Source organism: Athene cunicularia, assembly GCF_003259725.1.
Source record: "Athene cunicularia isolate RWA chromosome 6 unlocalized genomic scaffold, athCun1 chr6_part2, whole genome shotgun sequence".
NCBI lineage: Eukaryota > Metazoa > Chordata > Aves > Strigiformes > Strigidae > Athene > Athene cunicularia.
Genome location: NW_020799106.1, coordinates 2,911,399 through 2,925,038, shown reverse-complemented (window position 1 = coordinate 2,925,038; position 13,640 = coordinate 2,911,399). Strand labels below are relative to the sequence as shown.

At 38.8% G+C, this 13,640-nt stretch overlaps 1 protein-coding gene across 6 annotated transcripts in view; it reads left to right on the top strand.

The window, feature by feature from the left end:
* Nucleotides 1-11,038: 11,038 nt before the first annotated feature.
* Nucleotides 11,039-13,640, top strand: part of CCSER2 (coiled-coil serine rich protein 2) — a 42,932-nt gene continuing 40,330 nt past the window's right edge. For 3 of the 6 annotated variants that reach the window (XM_026851739.1, XM_026851743.1, XM_026851742.1), the window contains exons 1-2: nt 11,039-12,509; nt 13,404-13,603. In XM_026851739.1, the coding sequence (XP_026707540.1) occupies nt 11,078-12,509; nt 13,404-13,603 (1,632 nt within the window). In that variant the 5' untranslated portion in view covers nt 11,039-11,077. Of the gene's footprint in view, nt 12,510-13,400; nt 13,604-13,640 lie in introns of all 6 variants that reach the window. The other 3 variants (XM_026851738.1, XM_026851741.1, XM_026851740.1) reach the window with 1 other exon arrangement.

Below are 13,640 nucleotides of genomic sequence, written 5' to 3'. Positions count from 1 at the left end.
GCGGCGGGAGCGGCACAGGGAGGGGGCACCGGCCGCTGCCCCCTCACGGCCGCCAAGGAGACCCCCCCCCAGCAGCGGGCCCACACCGTGAGGAGAAGGCGGGAAGGGAGGGGATGGCGGCGGCCGGGGCTTGCGCTCGGCTTAGTCAGCTGCGCGGCGCCCGGGGGTTAAAGGCAATCTGGCACGGCAGGCCTGGCGCTCTCTGCCTCCTCAGCACTGGTTTATGCGTCTTTTAATTCTGCGTTTGTTGAGATGTACCTGCAGGTGTGTTAGGAAACTGCTCCTGAAGGCCCCGGTCGCAAAAAAGCGAAGAAGCAGAAGTACCCAGTATGTGGTTGTTCAAAGACAACAGCTTTGGAAAAAAAAAAAGTATGGTGGAATATCTACTTTGGATATAATCAACTTGTTTGCTTACAACAAGGGAATGTGATGCAGGTTATGGTGACTTTGCTTTAATGACACTAGGACTTTGCTTTCCTCGTCCAGAGCCCGCTGTTTTGTCAAATGTACTTTGACACGCAGTGAAATGTAGGTAGCTTCAGGCTTTACCTTTGAGTTGGAGCAAGTCGAGGTGTTTATCTTTGGTTAAAGAAAGCAAATCTGAATGGGGACTTTATGTTGTAGCAGAGCATTAGTGTCTAGGCCAGACAACGAATTAAGGTAAGGATTGTAGATCTTGTAGCTGTCTGGTACGTCATATAAAGATATTTCCCACTTTTCAGGGGAATTGGTTCACCTTGTAGGGTCTGATGCTTCCAGTTTGTAGCAGGTTTGTGCCTGGTGTTTGTGGGCTTTGAGCCTTGTTTTAATGCAGAATGGAATTTTTCCTTATGAAGATATTAAAAGTGAAATGAAGTTGGGTCTAAGGTCTTGTTATGCTCTTATAATTTGAGAACCACTTTACATATTCTCGAAACTTTAAAAATATCTCTTCTGGAGTAGTTAAAAATACAGCACTATCATATTGGTGTGAGGCAGTAAATATTTACATCTTTTGATGATACTGAGTGAAATTGGGCAGATACTTTCTCATTTATATAATGATCACATAACTCCAAATTCTCTGGGCCCGCTTTGAATTTAATGCCTCCAAACTGAAGAGGTGAATGACTAACAAACAGAATATTAGTAATAACCAGTTACCCAACTGTTAAAGGATCTGCATAAATATCCAACTCGCAGGGGAAAAAATGTTTTTAAAGTCAAAGTTTAATCTTTTCTTGCAGTAAGTACTTTTATAAAAATGTCAGTGTTTGGGCTCCAAAACCTGCTGAGTACTGTCTTCTAATTGTCAAGCTATTTAAACAGTAGAAATGTTTAGAAAGGTTTAGAAGATTTCTATATTTGATATTTTTGACCACTCTAACACCTTGTGTTTGAACTGAAGTAATAATATGTATGAAATATAGAAAAAATCATTAGTAATGATCTCAACTAACAGTGATCTTATTTAATGAATTGTTACACTAATGAGTTAGCCCATTTAATAGAACTGTTCATTTAAAAGCTCGCTGGAATAAAACCTATTACTTTTTGGATCTTATCATCTTTTAAGAGGGATTGGTTATTTGGAATAAACCACTTACAAAGAAGTGTTGGCACCCGCACCCGCTCTCTACATAAACCATCATGTCATCAGTCTTCAGATGAACATTGCCGCCTGAAACTGTTAGAAAGTGCAGATCTCTGAAATTGGAAAAGATATGAAGGAATAAAAGGTAGCCACTTGCGGCAGTGGTTGTGGTTTTCCCTTCTAGCCACTCTTTGGAAGTGTAAACAGCAGCACCATCTTAATTAGAAGCTTCTAGGCAGGGTTAAATTCTCTGCCAACAGGGATGCTAAGAAGATCAAAATACTAATGGTGGTTTTGATAATTAGGTTTAAAATCCTATATTATATTTCAATTGAAGCAATTAAAAAAGCTTATGTAAATCTCTGGATACCTGAACACATGTATGTTACAGTAAATTCCCAACAGCATTAAAATAATTACTCCGAAGTTGAAGTTTAGCTAGTCGGTGTAGGTCTTTGCATTTCTTTGTACTTCGGGGACACATAGTCCAGCTCACTTTGAAACTTCTATCTTATAGGTGCTTTTTGGAAGACGTTCTGAGAATATTGTTTCCTCCCTGATCACAAGTAGATTGATTTGTAGAGGTCTGGACTTTGCTCGCTAGCTATTCTGTATTCTAAAGGGAGGATTCAGCTGGAGCAAGTTCTGTGGGTAATACCCTACTGTAAGTGGAGCAAGAGAAGACTTTCTCAGGGTAGGGGATGCTTATCCCTGGTCACATGGGGAACTGGTGTCACAAGTTCTGAGTAAAATGTTTTTTTCACTGCAGATTGTTGGGATTTTCATGTGCACTTAGTCTGTGATAAGCTGAGGTAGTTTTCTGCGGAGTGCATTCTAATGGCTTTGATTGAAGCAGAAGTGTGGTTAATGTTGGCAAGATTCTCACTGCAAGGAAGCTTGGCTTCTTAGCCAGAGGAAAATGACTGATAAGATTTTGCTTTTATGTGGTGGTTGAATAAGTTATAGGTCTGGAATAACCCTTAAATTGCAACCGACTTCTGAATTTGTTCCCTGAAGCAAAAGAACTCCTATGCTTTTAGCCTAATTAGCTCAGATGGCTTGTGACACACACAGCACAAGTTACGGGAAGTGTCAAGGAAGAACCAAATATCCTGGGTTCTCCTGACTCAGTAACATGATGTGTACTTTGAGCTGGAGATTCAAGAATCTCTTCTGGATGGATATAGAGATTCACTACAATGTGAATTTGCATGATACTTCAACACACGTTCTTTTTGTGAATCATATTCAAGATGGGTTTTATTTAAGTGCATTTTTTCTCCTATCCTGAAATTATTATACAGACATGTTGATCAGTATTTGTGATGGTTTGAGGGAAGCTGTGGCTTTTAACTAACCATCACAGTAAGGCAAACTTGCATAGATGGAAACTTGGCAAGCCAAAGCTACTGCTGTTGGTAGCAGGAGACTTGAGGATAGGACCAGAATCTTTCAACCTGCATAGCCTTGTCCATCAGTAGAGAGTTTAAAAAAAAAAAAAAAAAAAAATCCTAATTCCTCTCTGTAGTCTTTCAGTCTTAAAAGGTCTCTGAAATGGTAGTTTATAAAAATAACACTTTACCGTGACTAAATTTGAGATTTTGATTAAACAGAACAAATGATATCTATCAGCTTCCTTTATATTCAAGTAAAATACCAGCATAGATGACTGCCTCTGTGTAACTCTATAAATAATGTGGGAGAAACTTCCCCTGTGGATAAACTGTCACTAGTAACTGAAGTTACACATTTCAGTTTCTTTGAGAATCTTTTTTTTTTTTTTTTTTTCCCCCGGTTTCAAATATGTGAGATATAACAAATATCTGTAGAAAACTGACCTTGGTAGGTACATTCAGAGATGACTGTATTAGTGTATCACATCGGGACAAGTGGTATGTTTGGTAGCAAGGAGAGCAGAAATCAGTGGCTGGTTCTTGCAGTTTAGGGAGCTTACAAGTAGTTTTCCTCAGGAGTCTGTACAAGGTGATGAATTAACCTTTACAACAGTTATTAGTAGGTCTCTGGAACTCCTTGCTTAAGGCAGTCATGGGTGGAAAAAGTGTGGGGGCTCAAGGACAGGTTGGACAAAATACTGGAGGAGAGATCTGTGGAGGGTTCCTGAACAAACTACATCAAATTCAAGAAATCCTATGAATTGGAAGTAGTTGAAAGTTGAGGAAGTCCCATTCTATGCTTGCCGTGTTCATGCTGTTCCTGGTGCATTTCTTTAAGGCTATCACAGGAGAGAATGTGACTTTTTATTCTTCACATTTAAAATAAGATTGACTGCTGGAACTGTATGGCCGAGCTGGAGAATTGAATCTGGACGTTGAATGGCCATGATCCAAACCCAGAAAAACATTATGATTTATATAATATTTCAAGCTTACCTGGGGTTCACTTGATGTCTTTCGTGAGATAAGTTTTAAAGATTTTCTTTGTCAATCCTTTTTCTAGTCTGTTTTTTTAATCTGTCAGTGGCTGACTTTTTAAAACTCTGTAGCAATGGTTTGACATGTTCTTGTCTCAGGATTGTGATTTTTTTGGGAAAAAAAAACATGTTGAAACGGCATTGGCAACATGTAAAAGAGAAATTCTCAGAATTATTTTCTTCTATCTTCCTTCTGCTTCATCTTGTCTAGTCTTGCTCAGTTATCACCTGTGAACCTCCTCATGCTTACTGAAGATATCTCAGTACCTGTGAGTCTGTGCATTACATGTAGTCTCCTTCAGTTATCTCTGCTTGTCATTCAGCTTAACCTATAACTAGAATTCTTACTCAGGCAGCAGTTGAAAGAACGAGCATGTGTGGCTGGAAGAGAAAAAAAGATCTTATGTATTGGTGGTAAGCACAGTCTTGTCGCAGATTTAAACTATTGGGAATTCTTAAGGTACCTATGTAGATAAACTCTTCAGCAGCGGTTTGGATGGGTAGTATTGTTCCTGTCATTAGTCATCATATAATGAATACAAAAATATATTGAGCAATATCTGTTTCTATCACCATAAGAGGATTTTAGCTCAAGACGGCTCAGTGTTCTTGTATGGAGAAGATGCACCAGTTGAGTAAACAAACTAGAGGAGTAGGATGGACAAGGTGGCAGTCTAAAAAGGGGCATTTCCATTTATAATCAGTTGTATTCAAAGTTTCACTTAGCTTCCAGCCTGCCTGTTCTTATCAGCAAGAAAATCCTGCTCCAGGTAGCATGCATTACTGAATAAGTAGCAGTAACTGGAAGCTGACTCCTTAGGTTGTTACTGGTAGAGGTTAGGTTGTTAATGGTAAATCTTTCCTAGTAGAGAATGACATTGCTTTTGTGTCTGTTAAAATAAAATCCTGTTTTATTTTAACCTTTTGATAAGGTTTGAGGTAAAAATACGGGGTTTAAAATGTGTAGTCTCTATTTTATTATTATGCAAAGCACAAGTGGGCAAACTTAGAAAGCACCCATTTCTGGGCAGATAGCACTTAGCCCTGTTTTTCCCCTTCCTTGAGGTGTCTGATACTCAATGTAAATAGCATTAATGGCAGAGTGGATTCAACGTGTGGCCCTGAGGGATGTGAATAGAGGTTTTGATTCTGGAAGCATTCTGGTAGCTACAAAATAGAACTGCATTTCTCTGTTTCTCTTTCTTTGGTAAGGGCTTGTGTCCACTAGCCTTACAAAGCATTAAGAAACCGTTTTCTGATGACTAACAAGAATGCTTTTAAAGCTCGCAAGGAATGTCATATCTTTTTGCTGTATTGACTAAATGTACTCTTCAGCGTTAGAAATACAGAAGCCCTGATCTCTTTGTGATATCCTTCTGCTCTCCCTTTATTCGTTATCATGCTCTGCTTATATTCCTTGACCTAGTGCGTTCTGACCAACGGTAAATAAAATTAATCACAACAGCAGCTTGGCTGATTTGCTTGGTGTTTGATTAGATCAGACTTTTCAAGTGGGTAGAATATCAGCACACCTGACCATGAGGGAGGAAGACTAGAAGAGGACTTAACTCTAAGCTCTCTGAGATCTGGGAACAGAATCTTACAACTTTGAACACAGAAGAACAAACTGATTTCAGAGAAATGGAACAATCATTCCTTCCTAAGAGGAATTTCTTACCATACTTCATGTCTCTGGTACCTTCAAAAGGCAGACTGTCAAGGATGCTTAGTATTAATCACTATGCAGTTTGGACACAGGAAAGGGAGAGACAGTAAAATTCATGGATGCCTTCATAAAGCATTGGGAACTGATTCAAGGACAGACGTTTTGGAAACACTGAAGATAAGGAAGGAAGGCTTGGAGGATTTAACTGCAGAGCTGATAAACCTTACTGGATCTTGGAGTTGAGAGAAGGTGGCTTTTTTTGACTGAACTGGAGCCAGTCTGTGCAGGGTAAATAACACAAAAGAATATGCGACAGTTGTAAATAAATACTGAGAAGCTTCATCTTGCAGCCATCAGAATTTCAAGTTATGATTCAGTTCAGTTTATACAACATGAATCCTTAGGATTCACCGCTGACTCCTCAGGCTTGTCCTGCCCAGAGCAGGTGTTTGTTAGCTACATCTCCTGCCTGTTTCTTTCATTCTGTTAAGCTCCCATGGTCCTCTTAAATCTGAAAATTGATTTGCAGCCGTGCTACCCATCATGGAGTGTTCTAAAGTACTTGCTGAAGAAGCCTTTTGCTGCATCTGTTGCAGGGGCCTCATGACTTTTTTCCCTTATGTCATTCAATACCTCCCGCCGCTGATGGAAATAAGATATTTTCACATAACTGCCCTAATGCATTTTTAATTACATTCTTAAGAAAAATGGTTCTTAAGTTATGCTCAAGTTTCACCACAGATCACTGGCGAAAAGATCTGTGTACTGGGTGTCCTGAATAGAAAAATAAACAAACAGAAGTTGTAGTGTTAAAACAGAGATGTACAGAGGTTGTTTTTATAAGCTGTGGACAGAGTTGAAATAGACATGCACTTCACCAAGGCCATGTGGTGTATCTAGATTCAGCAGATAATTAGAAGTAAACTACAATCTTGTTTCAAGTTGGCAAGTTTTCTTTGTGTGGAGGGTTATCATGAAAACCAGTGGGAAGTTAGGGGCAGCTACCTTGAGGCGTGTCCGTAGCACCTTGAAGAGCTGGTCTTGTGTCTCAGATTTCAGCGGGGCTCTCCTGTTAGAAGTGGGGTGCAGAAAACAGGGTATAATTGTTGCTTAAGGTAGTAATTGTGCTTGCCTCAAACCATCTGCTCGTTGCCTGCTGTTTGCTCTTCAGTTCCCTGGGGTGGGCTTCACTCATTTTCTCCATTGCTTGGGCAGCGGTTAACAGTTCTTTTCTCTGCCCTAATGTAATGCTGCAGCCAAGTAAGCTTTTTGCTAGAGGAGATAATTTAGGTTACTATTGAAGAAATCTGCTCACCTTCTTATCCAAGCTGTTTGTATATTAGAAATGTGCTTCTGTTATCCGGGAAAAAGAATGAAGGTCTCTAGAAATTCTAGCACCGTGGAGTTGCCAAGACAAATATACGTGAATATTGGTAAACTGCTGCTTCAGATCACCTGTCACTGAGATAAACAAGTGGCATAAACAGATTCTGAAGAAGGCAAATAATAGGAGTATAAGGTCTGGCTTGGCAAACATCATCATTAAACTTCATTGGCTTCAGTAACATCCAGCACATGATGGCAGAAATATGATTAAGTCATTTATTCAGAGCTTCATAGCAGTTCTGTCAGTCTGCTCACACTAATTACCAAAAAAAAATTGGCAGATTAATAATTGGTGTTTGTTGATATATGGACACTGATGGACATAATGTTTCTGGGTAGGTAAGGAAGCTTGTGTACCACTATAGCTGCTGGCTTGTCACAGGCCCACAGGGAAGTACCATTTTTGTTAGTCAACACCTCCTGCTGCTTCTGGATGTCTTGGTTTTCCAGCACAATCCCATTACACAAACTTATGTGTGTTTCTGCCTCAAGAAAAAAGTTCTTCGCGCTGGGAACGAAGTTGCTCTAAGAAAAGCATCTTAAGTTAGCTACTCAGTATTTCTGTCGAGGTGGTCTTCAAATTGAGAAGAATGAAACTTGGCGTAGCAGTAGTTCTGCAGAATTGCTCTTGTCTGTCGCTGGTCTGTCAGACATGTTTCATCCAGCAGCTGTTTATTCCACGCTGCTATGACAGTGGGAGGGGAACCTGGTCCCCTCATAGTAATCTGTTTGGAACTTGAAAATACTCTTAGCTCTATGATGGCATGGATCATAGGGATTGCAGTATTTTAAGGTGCCCAGATGCTGATAGGTATGAGGCTTAAACTGTCTTCCGCTGTAATAATAATTCGACAAGATGTAATGCAGAGTCTCAGATGCAAAACTGAACTTTTCTGAGAATCTAATATGTAGGAAACTGCCTTCTTGGTGCTGTTGAAACAGACTGAATGAAGTAAAATTGGATCTTGTGTTTGCTAGTTGAAACTAACACTGGGGAATCTTGTTGAGGTGTAGATAATCCTATACAGAAAGCACAAAGGAGAGTGAGAATGAATACCCGTTTGCTTATCACCAGGATCTTGAATATCCTTGAAAGTAAGGATGTAGCAGCTTTTTGGTTAATTCCGATTATACTTCAGAGAGGGTCTGTATGTTTTAATTCTTTTTCCCTGGATCATTATGTATGACTAGGCTCTTTATAATGAGCTTAATTCACAATTAGGCTCTTGTGCAGGAGATAATGTATTTCCCAAGGCAAAGCATATAAGACTTGTTTGCCCAAATGTCTGTGTTAAAAAAAAAAAAAAATCCATAAATTGCCAAAGTCTAAAAATACATTGACTTTCTTTATAATGCAGCAGAATACGACTTAAATTGTATTGAACCTGAGTTTTGTGGGATGCAGAAATCATACTATAGCTTGCAGGTACTGTTCTTCTTGATAAGGGAATTTAATTGTTAGGCTAATGTAATTTCTAGTAGTAAATATATGTCAAAATTTAAGGATGTTTAAGAAAACTAACAAGATTGTCTGGGAAAGTAACATCTGCCAGACATGATACTGTTAAGTTTTGGGTGTTTTTTTGATGGCTTTGTTTTTCAACTAAACAAATGGAACCTAGAGCTGAAAAGGTGACACTGTAGTTACAGTTATGTGGCTAATAAAACACAGGCAGGTATTGCTTGTCTTTTAATTATCTGAAGTGTTTTAAGCAGTCAGTACAATTTTCTTGAAGACCATGTTTTGTCTTTCCCTAACTAAGGACAAATGAGCAAGCACCCTTCCTAGAGAACTGAAAGGTCTTCCTTTCAAGTTTAATTTGCGGCACTTGATGGAGGATTAAAGTAATCTAATTAAATGGCTTCATTTAAATTTTGCCGTCACCTAAGAGATGGAGGACAGATGTGAAAAGGGAATTATCCATAAAGCATGGAAGTTAAATTAGCAGGTTTCTAATTTAACTTATAATTTGGGAGATTTCTTTGAGACTTAAACCTTTTTTGTTAGAGTTGGGATATCTTTGGATGGATCTGCAGTATGATGCTTGCTGTGAATGAATTCATCACGATGTTAAAGGCCAGTTTTTATGCGTGGAATTAGTTTTTCAGAAAAATTGTACTTTATTGCCTTTATATATGTGACCTAAAGTAAATATCTTTGATGTTAACATTTGATATTAAAGCATAACGATCTTTTCATTTGCAAGGTGTACAGGTACACTGTAGGCAAGTTCCCTGTTTATGTGTACAGATACATGAATGAGATGCTGTGGATGTTTTTCTTCATGATGTTGCTCAGTGTTTTTGAGAAGTCTAACGTTAGACACCTGAATCCACATACAGGCACGTATTATATACATAATGAGTTAAATGTTTTGCTGTTGCCGGAGGGAAATACTTGTGTGCTTCTTCACATGCCTAGGTGAGGGTTATGCCTCTGGTGTGCAGGAATTCACTTAGTGTTTGAAAACTCTGGATTTGTGTCTAAATGGCAATGTACCTTACCCGTTGTAGGATGTGGATTCTGAGACTTTCACTATGTTGAGAGCCCCTAAAAACCCATGTCTCTGAGTATATTTCTCTTTGTATCTTCTTAATGTTGATCTACTTCCAGAAGTACAGCTCTGGGGCGTCCTATTCATTTACAAAATCCTAAGGGTATTTTGGTTTGCATGTATTCAATGCTATGTTGATTTTTATCTTAAGTGTTTCTTAGTGAGGTCTTGTATCTTGGGGAGTGACTCACTTTAATGCTTGCTGTGGCTACACAAAATAATTTCTGTACCTTGGGTAGGTATAATGTTACTGGCTGTGTGTTGATTCTCATGATTGCCATGGTTTAAAATTTTTCATGGGTTTTTCAGTCCTGCCAGCTGTGTGTAGGTCTGTGAAAAGAAAAAGGCAGGTAATAGTTTCAGGGAATAGCATATGAACGACTGCAATTCTGTCTTTACACCATGGTAAGACCATTGGGTGGAACTGATGAGAACATAAAATCCAGGCTAGCAAAAGCAAGATACCCTTTTACAACTGTCTTGGAAAAAAAAGAGAAACCTACTACAGACTTTAACACAAGAGTAAAACTTGTCTTAAGGTGCAGCACTGAAAATCAGAGACTTCTCAAGGCTTACTGTCTGCATGGCAAGTCTTTAATAACAGCACTTAGACAAATTGTTCGTATCGTATAGCCAGGCAAATCAACAAAGTGTGTACGAAAGGGTGATACAGATATAGTTAGTTGTCCATATAGGAGGATGGATATGTAGATGAGTGTGGAAGAAACAGAAGGCAGTATATAAAAACAAGGAGATTGGAATTCTCAAGGCCAAAACTTTTGAAGCAAAGATACAGCTCTAATGCAGATACACCTTTATAAAATAAATGTGCTATAAAATAGACCAAAATGACATGACTGTAAGTGAGGATATCAATAAGATCTGGAAAAAATGCAATGATGAAGGTGGATGATGAGTGATTATTTTGTATGTCATAGCAGACGTTGGGGAAACTGCAAAAATATTTTTTTGAAAAGTTAGTTTTTAGTCAGATTTCACATTGCTGACCGCAGGTGTGTGCTATGTTCTATTTGTGGGATTTCTTAAATATAAGGTTTTAAGTATGTAATGTAATAATTGTAACACGGTTGAAAAATTGAGTTTGCTGCTTAAAATAGGTAAATGGGAAAAAAACCAAACAACACCTTTTTGAGCTTATTTTATAGATTTTGAAAGGAGGTTAAAAAAAGACAGTTTATCTAGAGAACAAAAATGGTCGAGGGAGATATGACATGAGTGACATATTACTGCCAAACAACTGCTGGTAACGGGTGCTCTGTGGAGTTCACAAAACTTGCACGGGTTACTTGGTATCACCACGTTGTGTTTAGGCACAGGAATGTAGCAAACATATAGATTCAAATATATATAAATTTGTTGTTTAAGGTGTGGTTGATCCAGGTCTAATTGTTTTTTCTTTACCTTAGATTCAAGCACCATTTAAGGACCAATGTACCCAATAGCTCATGGAAGAAAAAAATCAAATCAGGACATCCTTGGTTTCCAGGCTACCGAAATATGGAACGAAAACTTTAGGAAGTGTTTTGCAACCTATGCCAAATGGGACAGCTGTTAGTTTAGCAGGGAATAACGGCGGCAAAAACTTCGGCAAGCACAATGGCACTGTTCGCATGTCTTCCTTTTCTTTCAACTGGAAAAAATCAAATCAGTATCAACTTCACGATCAAAATGGGAAAGAGACCAACTCTAAACATAACTCCAATGAAAAATTAATTGATTCGGAGAAGTATTCTCAAGGAGCATTGGGTAATGATGTGCTCAGGGTGGGTTTGAACAGTGCTGCTTCAGTTGCATCAAAAGCAGCAAAGCAAACCAGTATGTTTGTATCTTCTACTGAGGAATTAAACCCAAAGTCTTTGCCTGGACTTTCTAGTTCAGCAAAATTTGCCAAAGGTACCCTGTCAGGAAGGACCTCATACTCTGGACTCAGTGCTCCAAAATCACATTTAAATGGATTTTATGGAAATAGGCCAGTGGTAGGTTTGCAGAGACCTAGAGCTAATTCCAGTGCCACAAGGACAAGTTCAGGAGAAAGCCTGGCACAATCTACAGACAATAGCAAGGATTTTTCCTGTGAAAAAATGGTAAGATCACAAAGTTTTTCACATTCCATTCAGAATTCTTTCCTTCCTACTGCATCTTTAACCAGGTCACATTCCTTTAATAAAGCTGTGGATCTTACAAGGCCTTACCATAGTCAAAACCTAGCTGCCAGGACATCTCAGAGGTCGACTTTGTTGTCAAGAAATGCTCGTCAGTTGGATGTACCCAATGGAAATGAACCTATGAAGTATGGATTTACCAGGCCCTACTCTGGTATGTCAGCTCCTTGTTCAAAGAAGCCCCCGCTGTCAAATGGATCTGGGTCAGCCCCTTCTTTTGGATACAGATTAAGTCGCCCGTCTCTGCTGAAGCCTGCCAGGCAGCGATTTGCTGGAAATATCATTGTAGATGGCAGCAAAAGTACAACTTCTGACACGTGCATTGTGGAGAACTCTGAAATTTCAACCAATATTAATAGAGCAATTGAGAAAAACAGTATTCTAGAGAGCAATGCTCAAAGAACAGAATCTGATGAGAGCCTACATGAAAGTGTGGGAAAACACGGGTCAAAAGTGATGTGTATGAGTGATGATGGAGATGAAATATCTATATCTTCTTTGTCATCCTCTGAAAAAAATGATTTGAGTGAAGACTTCAGTGATGATTTCATAGATATAGAAGACCCAAACAGAACTATACAAATACAGCAAAAGGAGAGCTGCCTTCAAGAATTAGAGCATGGGGCTATAACATCCATTGAGCCGTTCAGTTCTCTCAAGGGAAGCGAAGGATCTTGCTGTAATACTGACGACTGGCTTGATATAAATGTGTCTGGTAAATACTTTCTGTTTAAAATTTTAGCTACTAAATCAAGATTCTGTAACTGTAATTGAGTTGGTTTATATAATTGCCCATTGCTTGTGAATTGTTTCAGAATGGAACTTGGCTCTATGCTGGACCACTTGTTTTCTTACAGTGATTTTGTTGCATGATAGCTATCTTTCCTAAGCGTGACTTTGGAGAGCTCTTTTTCTTTGGGATAAGAATAAGCGGTAGCTCATTTAACCATGCTTGCAGTATGGTTGTAGGTTTCCTCATGCTTTTCCATGCATTTCTCTACACTAGACATATTCAAAAAATTTTTTTCCTACCCCCTTCCACCTCTGTAGGCAGAGAACAGCTTCTAAGCAGTGGGAATAGGTGTGGGGTGTCTAAATCAGTTAAATTATAAATAGGAATTGTTCTTTTTGCTTCTTGTTTCTCCTGATGCATGACACAAGTTCTTTTAAAATTATTTGGTGGTACAGAAGATGCTTTTAAAAGCCACATTTTCAGGTCTTTGATGGGCTTCTCATATTACACACTTTTTTTGAGAGAAGATGCAGTTGAAAGATTGGATCCAAAGGATATGCTTTTGGACTCACCTTCTAATAATACATGAAAAAACCCACAGAATTCTAGAAAGTAGCTTCATGCTGGGTGAATTAGTGCAGTATAAAAGTCTAGCAAAGATGAAGGTTGGAAGGGCACTTCAGTTGTAGTTACCAAACAAGCTTGAGGTTTTTTCCCTTCTAGGATGAGTGAACAATACTATAGAAGGCTTTCAGGTATTTCTGTCACAGTACACTTTCAGAAAAGTTAACACACCGATAATACACATCTTAATATTTATATTTGGAATATTGGATTGCTTTTGGAATCTTAACTGTTCCTGTTTTCTTTAAGCAGTGGATGACAACAGTGAAAGCACAAAGCATAGTGCTGAGAACGTGATTTCTCCGGAGATGAATTACAGAGCTGGGTCCTCTTTTGAGCTTTCCCCATCTGACAGCTCTGATGGCACATATATGTGGGATGAAGAAGGATTGGAACCTATTGGAAGTGTCCATCCATGTGGAAGTTATGAATCTTCAGAAATGAACAGCATAGTATGTATTTGTATGCATAACGTGCATAATTTTAGTG